This window comes from Cavia porcellus, unplaced genomic scaffold (genome assembly GCF_034190915.1).
Source record: "Cavia porcellus strain 051 isolate PalLab524CR breed Dunkin Hartley unplaced genomic scaffold, mCavPor4.1 scaffold_32, whole genome shotgun sequence".
In the NCBI taxonomy this organism is placed as follows: Eukaryota; Metazoa; Chordata; class Mammalia; order Rodentia; family Caviidae; genus Cavia; species Cavia porcellus.
Window position 1 is genome coordinate 30545117 of NW_026947515.1, and position 19113 is coordinate 30564229.

At 43.2% G+C, this 19113-nt stretch overlaps 1 protein-coding gene, 1 non-coding gene and 1 pseudogene across 3 annotated transcripts; 1 reads left to right on the forward strand and 2 right to left on the reverse strand.

Moving 5' to 3' along the window:
* Nucleotides 1-270: 270 nt before the first annotated feature.
* Nucleotides 271-403, reverse strand: LOC111755456 (small nucleolar RNA SNORA2/SNORA34 family). The gene has a single exon (XR_002790015.1). It is a non-coding gene; the product is annotated as a small nucleolar RNA SNORA2/SNORA34 family (small nucleolar RNA).
* A 3515-nt stretch (nucleotides 404-3918) lies between these two features.
* LOC134474394 (testis-expressed protein 19.2-like) lies at nucleotides 3919-6697 on the reverse strand. Of its 2 annotated transcripts, none has more exons than XM_063242228.1 (3): nucleotides 6542-6697; nucleotides 5563-5627; nucleotides 3919-5409 (listed from the first exon to the last, which is right to left on the reverse strand). In XM_063242228.1, exon 3 carries the CDS (start codon nucleotides 5391-5393, stop codon nucleotides 4563-4565), a length of 831 nt encoding a protein of 276 aa, XP_063098298.1. In that variant the 5' UTR covers nucleotides 5394-5409; nucleotides 5563-5627; nucleotides 6542-6697; the 3' UTR covers nucleotides 3919-4562. The 2 variants fall into 2 exon arrangements, with proteins under 2 accessions (XP_063098298.1, XP_063098297.1); XM_063242227.1 differs by lacking the exon at nucleotides 6542-6697 and adding an exon at nucleotides 5775-5999.
* Nucleotides 6698-10673: 3976 nt separating this feature from the next.
* Nucleotides 10674-19113, forward strand: part of LOC100716617 (pre-rRNA-processing protein TSR1 homolog) — a 31060-nt pseudogene continuing 22620 nt past the window's right edge.

Genomic DNA, 19113 nt, shown 5'->3' on the forward strand with positions numbered 1-19113 from the left:
AAAGGCGTTCAAGACGTTCAAAACCAGACAATAGGGAAGTCACCAAAAGCCATCGTAGAGTCTCTTATTCTCCTCAAAATAGCTGTCCATACTTTCATGTACATTGAAGTTCAACAAAACAAAACAGGCAGGTGGGGAGTGGTTGCTTGATTTCCTGACGATCCAGGTCCCAGCATGAATCGGGTCCCAGTAAAGGCTGGAGGCTCCCGTCCTGGGCCACTGTATCCTGCCAAGCTCACAGCCGCTCATGGGGGATGGGGGTTTGCTTCAGGCTGTGTCTTTCTAATGAATTGACTATTTTACTGCCCAAGTTCTGAAATGGCCAACAGACCATAGAAAGACATCTCTTTAGGCTCCTGCTTGAAACCAACAGCATCAGGAAGCAGCCTTGATTCAGGGCCAAGACTTGTGTGTTTTAAAAGGAGGCTATTATAGAGTTGGTGTTTTGTGTAGTGCCAGCATAACAACCATGGTGCAGGGGCCTGCTGGCTGCCTGTAGCACTGCCTGTGTCCCTAGCCCTCCTGGGTCCCCACCACTGGGAACAAGTGGGTTTCAGGACCTACACAGGTACACTGGGCTCTGGACTCACCTGCACCTCGCAGCGCAGTCTGAGCCTGGATTAGTGTGAGTCTCCCTGAGCTGTTCCTCCTGATGTCGGCTCTGAGGACAGGACTCAGGGCTCCCACTGGCAGCCATCTGCCCTGCCACTGTGGCTGGACACTGGTCTATGGGTCTGTTTTGCGGAAGGAGCTCTTTATCACAGGAAGAGGTAAAGCAGCAGGCGATGTGGCTGAGCTACAGATGGTGGTACAATGTCCGAGACCCACGTTGGTCCTGGCTGGCCTGCCTGCCCACACTGCGCCACCCTGACTCCTTCCTGGGCCTCCTGCCTCAGCCTCCTTGGCCATTCTTGACCGCTGCCTGTGGTGTGGCTCAACCTGGAAGGCAGACCCAGGGTAGGCAGCAGCATGGGAAGGCAGCCATGTGGTAATCCATTCCCACCGCAGAAGCTGTGGAAACCACAGGTGATCAGAGATGCCACTGTCCTGTGTCATCCATCCCACCAGTGCCTGGTGCTCAGTCCTCCATGGAGGGCACACGGCAGGCACCATGGCTGCTGTCCCTTGCCCTTCACGAGGCATGTGCAGAGCAGTAGCCACACAAGGCTGGGGCCCTGGGACCCGGTGCCTGCTCCAGGGAGCCTTAGAGGCCGCACTTGTGGACCAGTGCACATGCATGCACACACATGCACATTGCACACATGTACAGGTATTCCACACATACATTCATACGTCACATCCACACATCTGGGCACACACACAAGGCACATCCACGACTGGCCTCTAGGGCTAGGGCTATTGGCTGTGGAGTGGACCAAGTGGAGGGCAGGAGCACACGGGGAGCCCCAGCCCCTGCCAGTCTCTGGAAGGACCCCTGGACCCTGTAGAGAGGCCCTGACTTCACCAGTCCCAAGCCGGGGGTGGAAGAGGCTGGAGACTGGGGAGGGCTCAGGAAATCCCAGCTGCTGATCCACCGTTGCCTCTCGGTTCTTTTCAGGGGCCCATCTGAGGATAGGACCCTGCTTTCTCCACTGCAGGCCTGGAAGATTTGAGACATTTGAGGCAAAACACCTGCGCAGCCTGAAACCACCACGGGGGGGGGGGGGCATTGACATTACATTGTGGCCGAGTCAGATTGGGCAGCAGCACCCTCTCCAGCTGGGTCCCTGAGAGCCCAGGACAAGGCCCTGCCCCAGGCTCCGGGTCCCACAGTCTTCCACGGCCAAAGAGAACCAGTTAAACCGTTTTTAACCCCCAAGACTGGTTATTCCTGATGTGCGATCCTCTCAGGTGACAGATGTGAGGGGACCGGCTCTGAGGGCACCGCGGTGCAACGTGATTCCCATTTGACCAGAATGTTTAAATCTCGACTTTTTCCTTAGCTTCTTTCCGCCTTTGTAAGTCGGTACCATTTTTCAGGGTATTGAGAGAAAATCAAAATTTGACCATAGAGCATAGCTTTGTCTTTTACATTTGGATCATTTGAGGAGGAGTCTCCAGCTGAGCAGACTATGGGACCATGGAGCCCAGCCAGCAACCCACACAGGCCAAACCTTTAAAATGGATGAGCAGGACCTGCTGGTGCACACCTGTAATCCTAGCACTCAAGAAGCTGAGGCAGGGGGATCACTGCAAGTTCAAGGCCACCTGGACTACAAAGTGAGTTCAAGTCCAGCCCAAACTGCACAGTGAACCTGTCTCAAAAAGACAACCAACCAACTGAGCAGATTCCTTCAAACCTACCAGGCCCCAGCGTAACCCTAAATCAGGGCAGTAGCCCGCCTTGGGGGAGGGGGTGGGGATGCAGTAGCCACAACCTCTGCCCCCTCTCCCAGCTGCTGAGGGCTGAGAAACAGGGGAGGTGGGGGTCGGCCCAGTAGCCCCAACCCTTTAGCACTCAGGTATCTCTAAATGCCAGCACAGGGGAGGGGAGACATCACCTCTCCAAGCTGGGTAGGGACGCTGGGTAGGGACTCTGGGTCGTGTTCTCAGCCACCTGGGCCCAGGTGGGGCCTCCTGACTTCCCTTCCTCCAGCTGCTCCCTCATGGGACTCTTCAGGGCTGGGTCAAAGACCCTTCCTCAACTGGGGTCTTCCTGCAGGTCTTACAGGGGCTTTATACTTGCTGTTGTTGATTAGAGTCCCTCTCCAGCAGAGCTCTACTGTGTCTCCTTGGGATCTCTCCTGGCTTCCAGAGTTCCTTACTGGTCTTCAGCTGGCAGGAAACCCACGCTTGAGTGGACTCAAATAACCTGCAGAACAGCAAGGCTGCTTTCGAGTACCGCCTCTCTGGTCTCCAGGGGAAGGCTCTGGAGCCCGCACTGCAGAAGCCATCGTCCCATCCCACTGGCCCAGGAGCTCAAAGGTTACAGATTCTGGGCACAGGAGAAGGCCCTGGGCCCCAACTAGGTTCTAGACCTGCCCAGATGACAAAATCTGCCTTCAGTGTGGGGCTGGGTGCAGAGCCAGCCAGCCACTGCAGGGGGTCAGTGCTGGCCTCCTCTTCCTCACCCCCCTGTAGCCACTTCCTGCCTGTTAGTAATCTATTCACACCACAGTTTTTAGCTTTTTCTCTTAATATTAACAACATGAACTCTTGTACATATTCACAGAAGAGAACAGATCACATCAGATGCTGACAGCCCTCTAGAGGACACATAGCCAGCCAGGCTCACTCTCCTCTTCTTTATCTGTCTTTTAAATTTTTGACAATGAATATACACTTGAAACAGGCAAATAATACTGGAAGTTACTTTTAAAAGCATAGTCTCAAAATTCTGGGCACCAGCAACCGACCATGGGCCCAAGGGACCAGCAAGGGGAACTAGAGGGGATCAGTGGCAAGGCGCCCCCTTTGGCTTGTCTGACTTCCTAAACTTGCTGCCTCCTTCTCCCAGCCTCCTGGAGTGGCTGTGTGGTGTCCTGTGCTAGCCCTTATGTCTGTCATGATGTGCGGTGCCCGCTAGAGCTTCGTAAACGCACCATGACACGTCTCCACACGGGGACGGGAAACACTGGCTTTCCGCATATGGCACTGACTGCCATATCAAGACACTGGGCAAGGTGGAGGTATTGGGTTCTGGGGCTGGGGTTTCAGTCAGATTTCCTTGCAGTTTCTAGAACATGAGGTGAAGGGGGAGCTGGCTCCCACCCAGGAAGCCTGCCTCTGCCCCCACCCTGGTCATTCCAAGAACTGACCAAGGAAAGGCTGTGCCCAGCCACTAACCTGAGACCATACATTTCCTACCACTTTGTTCACTGATCAATGAAGCTGGTATTGTGAAAATTGATACGGACAAGGCCACCAACAAGAGTTCACTAAGAAAGCTCTGGACACGCTTGAATAAAAGCTTTTGTGAATTTATTTAATTTAAAAACATACAAACAGCTAGAACCAAACTGAATTTAAAAAAAAAAAAAAAAACTGCTTAAAACCAGGATCCTCACTGCAGGCCAGCACGAGGCCCCCAGAAAACATGGGAGCAAAGTCAAGCCAGGCCTCAGGTGGACCCCGAGCTTGGTGCACTCTAGGGCTGAGCCTCTCCTGACTCTGCATAGCTAGGCAGGGCCGGTACACTGCTGCGCCCCCTTCCTCTCTTCAAAGTCACCCCAACATCAGCACCTCTGGGTCAGCGTGGTGCTCTGAACCATAGGAAGTCCTCTGAGGAGAAGCCTCCCGAGTTTGAGCACTGGTGACCCCTCCACCAGTCTCAGCCAGTCCGACACCCGCCCCCAGGCTGCTCCACTCTCTCGTCCAGCTGAAGCTCCCCAGCCCTTGCCACCTGCTCACCCGGCTACAGTGGGAGGATGATGGCTGGCCCTTCCCAGTGTCTGGTGTCCTGGGGTGGCCCGGGCAATGGTGGCCACCTGGGCCTCAGTTCCTACGTTCTGGGGCCTGGGACCAAAGGACTGACTCCCATGACAGCCAAGGCTCTCTCCTGGCCTCCTGGGTACACAGTTCCTCATCTTAGGGGGTCTGGGATCCTGGCTTCAAGAGAGGGGCTATTGAGCAGAGGCTGAGTATTTCTCCCCTGGAACCTCAAGACACCAGGGTAAGAAGGACAGAACTATGAAACCTTTCTTTTGTAGAACTGTGAATGCAGGGCACATCTGATGATTGTGCTGAGTCCTCTCCAGGATGCCCAGTGGGTGCTGGAACAGGTATGGCAACAGGTATGGATTGTGGTGCTTCGCCATCCACACCTCGGGGGTGGGCTCCAGCAGCAGCTTCCAGAACCAGCCCGGGTTCCTCAGGGCCTGAACTGGAGTCAGGTTCCGCATGATGACAACGTCGTGTTCGTAGCCCACCACCAAGAAGATCTCTAGGCCCAGAAGCCAGGCCTCAGCTTCCCATGGCTCCACTGGCCTCACGGCTCCCAGCTCCAGCACCATGGGCTCCACTGAGGCCCTAGCCACACTGGGCAACAGCTGTGGAGGAGAGGAGGGGAGAAGGGGGCAGGGCCAATGGGTGCAGTGATGAGCGATGGGTACCTTCCAGGGGAGGTCCTGGGTCCAGTCTTCACCTTTGGGGAGCAGGGATACCGGCTGAGTGGGTACCTCAGAGGGACCTGAGTCTTCCTCCTGTAGTTCTAAGTTAATCTCTGACTCTGAGGACTCTTCTTCATCCTCAGACCAATTCTCCTGCTCCATGAAGTCCCACTCTTCCTCCTCCCATTCTTCTGACTCTAGTGAATCTTTGTATTTCAGGAAGGCAGCCTTGAAGCAGGCAAAGCAGTTGTTCAGCCAGCATCCATGCTGCAGCTCATACAGCCAGAAAGTGTAGAGGTAGGACACGCCCTCTCTGCTCAGGTGCACAGCCACTGGGGGACACATGGCCACGCTGCTGCCTCTGGAGATGAATAGCAAGGGGGCACTTGCTGGGGACCTCAGGTGCCAGGCTAGGTGGGAGTTGGGAGAGGAAGATGGGCAGGAGCAGGAAGGTGTTCCTTGTTCAGGGAAACTGGAGGTGGAATAACTGGGTCTCAACTGAGTGAAGACTTACCAAGGTTAGGAAGTCTGAGCTTCTGGAAACTTCTCCAACTGGGCATTCCTTCAATCTCTGAAGAGCTGGAAAGGCAAAGAAGTAGGGTTAAGCACCCCCTGGGGGCCAGCTGCTGGAAGCCCCAGGTAAAGGATATGAGGATTCAGGCTGGTTGGTTGGGCCCTATTTAGATTGAGCCATATGTATCAGAAGTCCCTTGGCTAACCCCTTACCTCATCCATCACCCCGATATCCTCAGAGCCCAACACCTATGAGTCCAGCCTGTGGAGCTCCAGACCTAGAAGGAGAAGTCAGAACCTTCCCTTCCCCAAGTGGCCCACAAGGACAGAGGGATAAATTCCCCTTGGATTCTAGACCAGAATCAGAGCTCTGGGACACTCTGGGGGCATCTCACTTTCGAAGCCTTGAGCCTTAGCTCTCAGGAGTCAGCTAAGGGGATTGGCCATCTTGGCTTTTATAAGAGCTCCCATGTGCCCTGGGAAGATCTGCATATTTCCCATGAGCCCTGGCTCCAGGAAGGGAAAGTGCTGAGTCACTCTGGTCAGGCTGCCATGTGCAAAAGGACAAGAGCTGTGATGTCCTCCAGAGTCTAGACTGCTCCTCTGCCCACCTCATGAAGGCCTGTCACTTCATGAGCAGGTCAATTTTTGGTCTTGCAACTGACATCTTTTGTATCCCTGCGTGGCAACTTTAGTGAAGCTCTTCCTGGTTTTTCTCATTTTCATTTCCTTTGCAAGGTGATTCTTTAAATGCAGTTGCTTTTATTAATAACACAAAATTGTAGATAAAGGGCTTTTGTAATGATTTATCATATTAACTGGGAATAGTAATTCAATCCTTTTTTTTCTGAACTTCTGTCTGTGCACCCAGCTGCTTCTGAGCCATCTTCCTCCACAAATTTACATCCAGACTGGAGGTCAGCAGCGGCCAGGCCTGAACTGTGACTGCAGGAGGCTCAATTGGCCTCTAGGATACATACCTTGGATTGATGCTTTCTACTCAGTACTGCACCTTAAATTCTTCTTGGGAGCTTAGAAAAGTTGCAGAGCCCTTGCTCCAGCCGATAGTGACCCCCTGCAAGTCACACCTCCTTTGCTTGGGGTGGGTGCTATGATTTGGTTTTTGTTGGAGAGCAGTGAAGCTGAATGAATACACATGCAAGGCTGTTCAGCCCAGGCACAGCTGAACTAAGATCGAGGAGACACCCAGGGGCAAGATAGGCCACAGCTGAGGCTACCTGGAGGCTTTCTGGATAGTTTTCCTTAATTAGCATGATCTGTTGCTCTGAGGGGTCCTTGAGCCCCTCCCAAGATTCTGCTCAGGTTTCTTCCATTGTCCACTCAGCTCCTTGCTAGGGTCAGTTGGCCGGCTGGCCAGCAGAGTTACAGCTCCGCCGAGGATTTTGGTCCTCCTGGGGTCCTAAAGATCATGGCGCTTGTCTCATACCTTTGGGCCTTCACCATGTACCCTTTTGGGGGCTTGGGGATCCAGGCACAGATTCCAACAGTTGTGCAGTAATGAAAACTGGTATCCATTCCAGTCATATTGAGGTAGAATAAAAGAAATAAAACAGACTAGGGCAGCGAGAATTTAAAATTGTGCTTCAAAGAAAACCTGCAGCTTCAGAACACAAGCCCAGTGTATTTCCTCCCAAAACCGCACCCTGGCCACGTCACACACAAGTTTCACTCAGAAATCACCTTTTCCTTCCGCTTCCTCCTGCCCTGAACACAGCTGCAGTAGAGACAGCTGTCTCACGCCTTCATCATGTCACACTCGCGTGGACGGCCTGTACTGCACCCAGCCAGGGAGATCACACTCTCCAGGGCACCCTACCCCAACTCTGTCATGCACCGCAGTTCTGAGACCTTGCAGGTCTAGGGTCAGTGGTCTGATCATTGGTTCAGAGGATAGCAGTACATGGTGTGACATCTAGCGGGGAGTTCCTTCTCATGGTTGCAGCCATTATTGGTTCCCTATGGCCTTGTTTTAGAAGTCCTATATCATTTCCAATGTTTTATTGGGTTTTATTCTCTTTATTTTGTTTGATTGTGTTAAATCTGACGGCAGGAGCAACTATTTCAAAGATAGCGAGATATATTATGGTAGCCATTTTGGACTTACTTAAAGCTTGTTTTGAAATGCTTTATTGCATTCTTTTTTGTTTTTATTGTTCCTGTTTTGGTCTGTTCTGTTTGATTTTCACTATGTCCAAAGTTGTCTGTAGCTATTTTGAAGACATCAAAAGGCCTTATGGTAACTATCATTGATATTTTAATGTTTTGAAGTCCTGTGTCTTTTATACTGGTTTGTTGTGATTGGTTTAATTCTGTTTTATCCTCTTTAAAATAAAATGAAAAAATGAAAAAAAGGAATTGTCTGTCTAATAAATTAGGCAAATTTACCTTAATATCACATGTTCATACACAAATATATAGATAAACAAGAAATTTCATGAATGTTGCTATTTAAAGCACTTGACAAGGGCTGAGGGGTTAGCATAGTGGTAGAGTGCTTGCCTAGCATGCACAAGGCCCTGAGTTTAATCCTCAGTACAAAAAAGAAAGAAAGAAAAAGTGAAATCACTCAACAATTTAATACTGTTATATTCTTAACCAGGACAAAAAATATTCATTTTAAGTTAGACAATAGAGTCACAATGACTATACAATAATTTCAACAAATGAGCCTAAATTTAGATTTAGATAAGAGTACGATTGACTAGAGGGAATACTCAGGACTCTTATTCTTTTAACTTCTCTCCTGTTTCTGTATCCTCACCTCCTGTCCCAATTAATTTTCACTGAAAATGAGTTGGTCTTGCTTTGGTTTACTTTGCAAATTCACACAGATTAACTTTGCTAGTTCATTACTATTCTATAGCAAAGTAAACTTCTAGCACAGTAAGCTTTATAGGTAAATTTATCACTCTCACCTGCACTCACATGTTTGAATTTCAATATTATTCCAGTAGTGTCACTCCAGAAGGGCAGCTGAAATCCTCAAAGACCCAACATGTGTTCACTAACCTGCTGTTTTGATGACACTGTCAATGACCTCCACTGGAACTTGCTCATTGCTTATGAACCGGACTGAGTGTCTCTTATTGAGAAGTTCATAAAATTCCTGAGCTCTCTTAACCATTTCCTCCTCAGGGTACCGGGTGTGGGAGAATGGGATGTGTTCAACGTGTTCCTCTGACTCCTGCCACTCATCAGCATCTGCAGATAAGAATCAGATGAGTCACAAGTTCAGCAGTCAATCCATTATAAGGTGGTCACCAGGCAAAGGAAAGTTCCTGAAAATGTCTGTAAGCTTATATAAGCTCAAAAAAGATCAATAGCACAAAGAAAAAGAGAAGAGAGGAGAAAGGAAGGCAGGAGTAGGGAACAGAGACAGAGATAAAGAAGAGGAGGAAGAGGACGAAGGGGAAGAAGGAAACAAAAATGAAGTAGATCTACAGAATCCTGACCACTGATCTTGACTATTCTTTAACTCTAGACTGGTTATAAATCCAGAAAAAACAATCTTTACCTACAAAAAGATGAGGCTTTCAAATTTCCCCTAATGGTGGATTAGGTTATTTGAGACAATTCTCTACCTGATGAAAGTCACTCAGATCACCAAATGTGTTTTTGGAAGCTTTCTTTTTTAAACAGTTGAACTGACAAACTAGTAAAAAAAAATTAACAGACTCAAGTTGAAGGGAAAATATAAACCTATAGAGGTAAGCATAGAAGTTACATTTTCTCTGATTGTTTCTGCTAATCCTTATAATTTGAATTTCCATTTTTGTATTTTCAGTGATCAAGGGAAACCAAAATCATAGTTCAGGCCTACACACAATGGGAAAGCTAACAATATGGACCCCGAGACTCTATCCTTCAGAAAAGTAAGAATTATTAAAATGCAAGCCCTCAATGGCCTATATCATTTTGGTATGTCCTGCCTCAAATTTGAACTTAGAGTAAAGTGGTCTTGGTTGAAAATGCCCCAACTGATTAGCAGAATAAAATGCAAATATACAAATAAACTCAAGTACACTTACTAGCACCAAATGTAATCAGGCACCTAAAGAAACAAAAAATTTTGAACAAGAAGTAGCAGAATCAATAAAAAATATAAAATCAGATGGCTAAAGATTCCAAATACTAGAATTGTTAGGTTCAGAAGATAAAACAATTATGTTATTGTATTCAGAGTGGGAGGAGAAGACAAACACAAATCTATAAGGTACATGAAAGAATAAAATGTGATGAGGAAATAAGAAAAAATAGGATATTTAGAACTGACCAATAACAGAATTAAGAGTTTAATGGGTAAATTTATTAGCAGTAAATTACTTAAAAGAAAAATTAATGAACTGGAAAATAAAAAGAAAATATGAATGAGTTGAAAGATGAAATAGAAAACAGGAAAAAAAGGAGCATAGTCAGGATGTCTAATATAATTTTTTGATAATCAAGAGGTAAAAAGGAGAATGTAGTAGAGGCAGTATTTGTATTCACAGTGGACAGCACCAAAATCCAGATCATTAGTAACTACCATGAAAGATTGTACTTGGACAATCTATCCACTGAAGTAGTGGATAGATTCCTAAACACATATGAATTACCAAAACTGAACCAAGAAGACAAAAAAATCTGAACAATACAATAACAGGCAAAAATGAAATTGAAGCAAATAAAACAACAAAACCCTACTAAGAAAAGCCCAGGATCTACAGGATTCACTGCTGAATTCTACAAGACCTTCAGGGACAGTGTAACACCAGTATGCCTAAACTCATCAGTGAAACTGAAAGGGAAAAAATACCTCCATCTCATCCACAGAGGCAAGAATTACTGTAATTCCAAAATCAAATGTGGACCCAACTAAAAAAGCTAAAGGACAATCTCTTTAATGATGTAAAGGTAAAAAGAAAATCCTTAAGGTACTAGCAAATGGAATGCAGCAAATCATCAAAAAGACGATGCAGCATGACCAAGTAGGTTTTATCCCAAGGATGAAAAGATGGTTCAACATCCACAAATCAGTAAACGTAATATATCGTATAAATAGAAGCAAGAACAAAAATTGTATGAATGGACTTGGTGCACATGAGCCGCAGCATGGCAGCGCACCCATCTGACCGCCACAAGCAACACAGTAAAGCTCATAAAGGCATGCGGCATGGGATGGGGGTGAGGGTGGCTATGGGGAGTCCAGGATCTGCAGAGGGGGATGGCAAAGAACTTGTAGAACTGCAAGTCCTGTGAAGGTGAGAAAAGAACTCAGCAGAGTAGAACAGAAGCATTGTGCCAGCCAGCTCTGAAACCATAACAAGGAGGCAGTTCTGGCAGAGAAGAGTCAGCTAGCGGCAACTCATCAGGTGCTGGTGGTGCCTTCGTATAACAGAATTTCTTTGTCTGAAGCCCCTCACTTGCTTCAGCATAGGAACATGAGAACAGTGCTCCTGCAGAAATGGGAGAACACTCAGTGCTTTATGCTGCTGTGCCTAATTGAAACATTGGTGTTTTTTTTTTTACATCTGCAAAGCCAGGGCCTCTGCATACTGTGTTAGACGTGGCTAAAGTGGTTGATACCATCTTATTCCTCTTTGACCCACTAGAAGACTGGGACAGCACTTGGGATTATCTCTTTTCTGCCTCTGCTCAGGGCCTCCCTACCTACACACTAGCTGTTCAAGGGGTTTCTGACCTCCCACCTAAGAGGCTGGTAGATTCCAGAAAGAAGCTAAGTAAAGTAGTGAAGTATTTTCCTGATGATAAACTCTTCCTGTTAGACATTCAGCAGGAGGCAGTGATGCTGCTTAGGCAGCTGGCTAACCAAAAGCAAAGACATCTTGCTTTTGGAGATTGGCAAGCCTACTTGTTTGCCTATGCTGCGGATTTTGTGCCTAATGAAGAGAATAACTTGGTGGGCACCTTGAAAATCTCAGGCTATGTGCACAGGCAGACTTTGAATATAAATAGCTTGCTGCATATCGCTGGAGATGGTGATTTTCAAAAGAAACAGATTGATACCCCTGTGGACCCTTTCCTTTTAAATCCTAGAGTGATTAACTCTCAGAAGGATCCAGGCATGACAAAGGAGGTTTGTGCTACAGATGCTGTAGCTGATATGAAACACCTTAAGGTCATGACAAAGGCAGACTCTGACAGACAAGAGTCTTTGCAAACAGAAGTTATCCCAGAACCAGTGGAAGGGGAGCAATCCTGGCCCACTGAGGAGGAGCTGAATGAGGCAAATGACTTGTTGAAGGAAAGCTTCAAGGTGGTAAAGAAGGTTCCCAAAGGAACATCCAGTTACCAAGCTTAGTGGATTTTGGATGAAGGCGGTAAAAGTGGTGGGGAAGGAGATGACTGATGATATAGAACATGAGGATTTTAAGGAAGAGGAATCTCAGTATGAAAGTAGGGAAGAAGAAGAGGTGGAGAAATGTGAAACTATGATGATCTGTATGATGAGAAAATGGATGAAAAGGCTGAGGAAAAAATGTTGGAGAAATATAAGTAAGAAAGGGAGGGTCACAAAGAGGGTGGAACAGTAAGCAGCAGAGTAAACAGCATCTCTGGGAAAAAACAGTCCAGACGCTGGAATATAGCATTCTGGAGAAGACAAGAAGGAAGGAAACGGTCTCCTCAACCTGTTGAAAGAAACTTAAGTGAGAATTAAAACCCACAGAGAGAATAGAAAAACAAAGAAAGAAAAACATAAACAGAAGAAGGCAGGAGTTGGCAGCCCTTTCACCAGAGCTGGAACCACCATGCCAGAAGCACTGCTGGAACTTGGAGACACACAGTCATAGTGAAGCTGGTGGCTGGCAAGCCCAAAGGCCTCTCTGGGGTGACATGGTAGCAGAGGGGAGCAGCAGACCAGAGAACTTCACTGGCTGGTGGTGAGTGCCTGTTCCACCCCTGCTTACACTCCAGGAGCTGCTGCGAAAAGCAGCAAACAGCAGAAACCCCTCGCCAGTATGCTTTGGAGTAATTATAACCAATACAGGAAGGTCTGGGGACTCCACCACCCACTTGTCTGGGAGAAGACAGGAATATGACAAGCGGAAGAAGCAAAATGCAGTCTCTGGTCTCCAACCCAAGCAGTACTGGTCCAGGAGATGTAAACCTGGAAGAGATTGGGAGCCACACTCCTGCAATTTCTGAAGCAACAGCAACTGAAATAAAGAAACAACTTCAAGAAGCTATTAAAAAACTTAGAACAGAAATACTATTATAGGTTAAAGAAGAAATGAGAAACATAATCAAAGAATTGCTAAGCACCTCTATAGAAAACACAGATGGAAGAATACAGGAGCATAGAAAAAGGAGGGAAACCTTCAATGAAGAATATAAAAAATTTAGAGTACATGAAGCAGATTCAAAGAGATTTTCAGGATATTAAAAATTTTATTGAAAGCTGGCAAAACTGCTTGAAACATACTAAAGATAGACTACCAAATCTTGAAGACAGGTTTTCAGCTTGCGATCATGAAAGGAAAGATCTCTTAAAAATAACAAGGAATCAGGAAGTAACAATACGAAGGCTAGAAGATGACTAAAGGAACTATAACTTAAGAATAAAAAATGTGAGTGAAGAAGCAAGGGTAAATACAAATGAAATACACAGGCTATTTACAGAAATAATTAAAGAAAACTTCCCAAGCATAGGAAAAGGAAATAATATGCAGATAAATGAGACATGCAGAACTTCAGCCAGCTATAACCAAAATAGATCTACACCCAGACATATAATAATCAAGATCCCAGAAATTCATCACAAGAACAGAATATTAAAAGCTGTCAGAGAAAAGAAACAGATGATTTATAAAGGAAAACCCATCAGAATCACGACAGACTTCTCAACACAAACCTTCAAATCAAGAAGAGCTTGGAGTGAAGTATTCCAAGTTCTGAAAGAAAATAACCTCCAACCCAGATTGATGTACCCTGAAAAAGTATCTCTCAAAATTAATGGGGAAACAAGATACTTCCATGACAAAGAGGAACTAGGGGAGTTCATGAGCCCCAAACCAACCTACAAAAAATATGGAAGGACATGAGAGAGAGGGAGAGAGAGGGAGAGAGAGAGAGAGAGAGAGAGAGAGAGAGAGAGAGAGAGAGAGAGACACCATGGTTTCAGCAACAGTGGCAGAGGAGGCTCATTGAATGAAGCAGACAGTGGAATGAAGGGGAAAAGTACACAACCAATGGCAGAAAAATAGCATGGCAGAGATGAAGCAGAGAAGGTTAGCCATAATCACTAATATAGATGGCCTTGATTCATTCATAAAAGGAAACAAAGGCAAAGTGAGTCAGGAGATAGGGTCTATCAATATGCTTTATATAAGAAATACATTTAACCCAAAAGGGGGTTTATAGCCTGAAAGTCAAAGATGAGAAAACAATGCTCTATGTGACAAAAAACCAAAACAAAGCGAGGGTAGCTTGCCCATCAGCTGCAGACTGGCTAGAAATCCATGACATTTTTATACAGTGGGAAACTACTTAGCTATAAAGAAAGAAAACCTTGAGGCACTTGTAGACAAGTGGATACAGCTTGAGATCATGCTCAGGGGTAAAAATGTTCAGAATCACTTAGGTGAATAGTGGGTTGCCTCCCTAATATAAAACTAAAGGAGTTAGTGGGATCCAAAGTGTACAGTACATCCCATGAAAGTGAAAGGGGAGGAACTGTCTAAAAAGGGAAGGCAGTGGCCATTGTTAATTTATTATCTTAATTTGAAACCCATGCTGTTTTCATTGTTCTGTTTAGTTTGGTTTTATCCTGTTTCAATTTGTCTACTTGTATTAGATTTGATGGCATGGACAGCTATTCCAAAGATGGCAGAATGTATTATGGTAACCATTTTTTATTTCCTATTGGATTGATATGGAGCCCTGTATTTATTTCACTATTTTGTTTTGACTGATTTTATTCTATTCTGTTTTGTTTGCTAGTATCAGATCTGGTGATAAAGGCAACTACTTTGAAGACAATAAGATACACTGCAATACCCATTCTGGTTGGACTATTATCTTCTTTTGAAGTCCTATAATGTCTCCACTGTTTTGTTTTTATTGGTTTTGTTCTGTACTGTTTTGTTCAATTTTATAATGCCTGATGCCAGGCAACTCTTTTGATGATAACAAGAGGCATTATGGTAGCCCATTATTGATTTCCTTATATTTGTTTTTAAGTCATGTACTATGTTGATCCTTTTGTGATTGACTCTATTTTGTTTTGTCTCATTTGGTGCTATTATCTTCAAAATAAAAAAAGTGTGGAAAAAAAAGAAAGGGTGGAAGAGATGTTTCCAGAAGAAATGGACACACCCCAGGATGTGCCTGCTAGACTTAGTAAGTCAACAAGTTTAAGTTCAAACAAACATTTATTGCAAACTTCTGTGAGTCAGAACTCTGTCAGTGTGATGGAAAAGAAGAAAAGCACATTGTCCTTGCTCCTAAAGGCTAACATATTACATGGGAAAGTGACATGCTTATGGGAAATGCATACATAATCATGATCTAGACTGGTATAATGTTACAGGACTCTAATGAAAGAGAACTACTAAGGTTAATTTAGCAAATAATTCTTAAAGGAGCTAACGTTCAGTTAAGTGTAATCTTTGAAGACTTTGGGGGAATTTGGGCAGAGGAGCAAAAACAAAAGTATGAAGATATAAAAAAAGATCATATTAGTAGATACATAAAAACTTTTGATAAAATTCACATTCACTCATGATAAAAAGCACTAAAGAATGTAAGCATAGAAGGACCTTATTTCAATCTAATAAAAGCTATTCATGACAAACCAATGGCCAATATCATATTGAATAAAGAATGGTCAAAAGCTTTCCCTCTAAAATCAGAAACAAGACAAAGATGTCCACTATCACAACTCCTGTTCAATATAGTATTCATACCATTAGTTAGAGCAATCATTCAAGGGAGAAATAAAATGGATATGTAGAAGAAAGAATGAAAGAATTCAAATTATCATTATTTTTAGATTCCATAATTTTTTACATAGAAGATTCAAAAATTTCCACCAAAAATTCTTAGAACTAATAGTAAAATTCAGCAATATAGCAGGATACAAAAACACACAAAAATCAATAGCATTTCTGTAACCAATAAAGAATCCATTAATAAAGAAATTGGGAGAATAATACCATTTACAATAGCATTAAGAAAAAATAAATACTTAGAAATTAACCTAACCAAGGATGTGAACGACCTCTACAATGAAAACTACAGTATCCAAAAAGGAGATCAAAGAAGGTATTGCAAAATGAAAGGACATTCTCAGATCCTAAATAGGCAGGACCATCATTATCAAAATGGTCATACTTCAAAAACTGGATTGAGAAAGCTACTTTTTTTTTGTCTTTTGGTACAGGGGATCAAACTCACAACCTCACACTTGCCAGGCAGGTGCTTATGCCACTGAGCTAAATCCTGGATTGAATGCAATCCCATAGATTTAATGAAATCCTAACAACGCTCTTTACAGAATGAGAAAATAATCTAAAAATTCATAGGGAACTGGAAGAGACCTAGAATACTAAAAGAAATCAAGAGCAAAGCAGAAAGCATCACAATCCCAGACTTCAAGTTATATTACAAACCTACAATGATAAGAAACAACATGATACCAACACAAATCAGACATGTGAATCTATGGAACAGAATAAAGGATACTGAAACAACCCCAGACACATTCAGCCATCTGATGTTTGACAAAAGGTCCAATAATATTTGCTGGAAAAAAGATAGCCTTTTTGGCAAATGGTACTGGGAAACTGGCCATCACACACAGCAGCTATTTCTCATCATATACTAAATTAAAATTAAAATAACTCAAAGATCTAAATGTTAAAACAGAAACACTTAACCTGCTAGAAGATAAATAAACATTCTTGACATCATAGGCTTAGGCCAAATGAACAAGAAATAACATCAAGAATCAACACTTTTTTTTTCAAAAAAGGATTAACAAATGGAATGATGTCAAATTTTAAAACCTTTGCACTGCAAATGAAACAACAAACAGAGTGAAGAAACAACCTACATGACGAGGAAAAAATTTTGCTAGCTATACTACTGACAGTATTAATAAGAATATGTAAAGAACTTAAAAATGTTAGATTCCCCCAAATAAAAACCCAGCTGAAAAATGAGCCTCTGAAATAATCATTTCTCAGAAGAAATACAAATGCATGAAAGAAGTTCAACATTAAAGAAATGCAAATTAAAATAATATCAAGATTCTATCTTACTGCAGAAGGCTATCATCAGGAAATCAAATGGTAAGTGCTGGTGAGGCCGCAGGGGAAAAGGAACCCTTCTACATTGTGGTGGGAATGTAAGCTAGGATATTACTATGTGCACTAAAACTAGAGATTCCATTTAACTCAGCTATTCCCCTACTAGGCATCTGTCCATAAGAGTTAAAGACATCAGTGATAATGATATATGTATACCCATGTTTATATAAGCACAATTCATAATAACTACATCTTGGAAAGCACCCTTTAGGTTCATCAATAGAGGAATGAAAAGACAATATGGTCTTGAAACCACAGTTGAGTACAGTGTCACTCAGCTGTAAGAAGGCCTACATTTGAGTCATTTGCAGAAAAATGGATTCACTTTGAATACACGATGTCAAATGAACTAAATCAGATATACAGGCTTAAATATTGCATGGTTTATTTTGAATGAGACATTCTAAGTATAAATAAATGAAAAAGCAAATTAAAAGATATATAATGGTTAAGAGGGAGATATATCTTTTGCAAATGGAAAGGGTGTCAAAATATGGAAGGAGTCAGGAGGAGAAGAGGATGTAAAAAGAATTAGTATCTGTCATGTACACATACCAACTATTCACAATGAATGCATTCATTATATATTGCAAAGATTTACTAAGAAAAAAGGAAAAAATAACATCTGGAATTTTCACAGAACCTACAGATTTAAGAGGCCAGGAAATTCTAAGCAACATTAAAAAAAAGATATACACCTTTTAATAATGAAATATCAAACATTAAAACAACAAGGAAAAATTTACTCTGAAAGAACAAAAATAACTGAATTCTTAACAGCAAGCAAGAATAATTATACTTAATACAAATGGACCAAATACTCCTATTACTAATGAGATACATCTAAAAAATACAAAGAATGAAAATTAGTTCATGCACCACATGAATATATTAATATCAGATGAAAGAGAAATTAAAGTATTCTGGATAATAAGTCATTTTATAATAAAAACATAGTAGAAATACTGAAATTGCACTTATAATAAAGGACCTCAACATAGGCTTCCAAGAAGAAAGCTATAGTTACAAGGGATGATTTTAACACGTCAATGACAGAATAACTTGGAGAAAAAAGCCCCGCAGAATACAGAGGTTATGGTTTATATCTAGATGCCCCCCTAAACACTCATGTGTTCATAGGATAGGTTTTGGGGAAGTGACTGGATCATAGGGACATGATACTTAAAAATGGCAAAAATGTGGAGGAACAAAGTGAATCCACAGGCAGGCACTGCAGAAGATAAAAAGGAATGCCTGTTTAGCACACTCATCAAGGACAGGCTCAATTATCTTATAGTGGGAAAATCCCACCAAATAACATTGTAAACTTCCTGAGAGGCTTTACAAACTCAGGAGACCTTACTGTTAACTCCCCAGATGTCTCTTCCCAATATTTTCAGAATTGTTGGCTATGTATCCAAACTTGGGCAACTCTTCCTCTGACAATGTTTTTCAAATCCCTGGATAGACACAGTTTTGAACCACACTACAAAGATTTCAGCAGAAATGATGCTGACTTCAATCAATTAAAATGATTGAAAAGAGAAAAGTACTTGGATGGAGTAACACACACACACACACACACACACACGCACGCACACACACCTTACTTGCCTTAATTTGACCTTGGGCTTCTGTTTGTTGTTGGACTGTATCAGCTCCTAGAATCTAGAAGGCAAAAGGTACCAAAAGGAGACCATTGCAAAGAACATACTTTATATCAGAATGAATTGATATGAGTTGGATTTTTTTCAGGGAACTTTGAATAAGACAAAGAAAGCTTCATTGTGAAGGCTGCCCAGACAGTACAGACTGAAAATGTCATCAGGATCCAATCAGTAGATGGTCAGTTTACAGAATTCTACCAAATCTGCCCTTAATTTTTTTTTCAGTCTGATGGAAATCTGTGCAGAGGACCACATCACCATAGAAAGCAACACCTACTTAAGTAAATATTATAATATAATATATACCAATAATACTATTATCAGAATCTTTCATGAAAATGCTCAGCAATTGCCATCTTAAAGAAACAAATAGGAAACTGTCAAACCACTACATTTTGTGTGTGTGAGTGGATATGTGTTGGCAGAATCATTATTATATTAACAAACTGTTTCTTTGGAAAAATGCATCCAGTGTTGTGTGTATGGTCCTTATTGACAACTTTCCTAGAACCCAATGTGTGACTGCCCAATATGACGTATGTGTCCCCCACCCCC

Excerpts from the sequence above, each read along its gene's own strand:
- LOC134474394 (XM_063242228.1), bottom strand. The coding sequence starts at position 5,393 with ATGTGTCCCCCAGTGGCTGTGCACCTGAGCAGAGAGGGCGTGTCCTAC.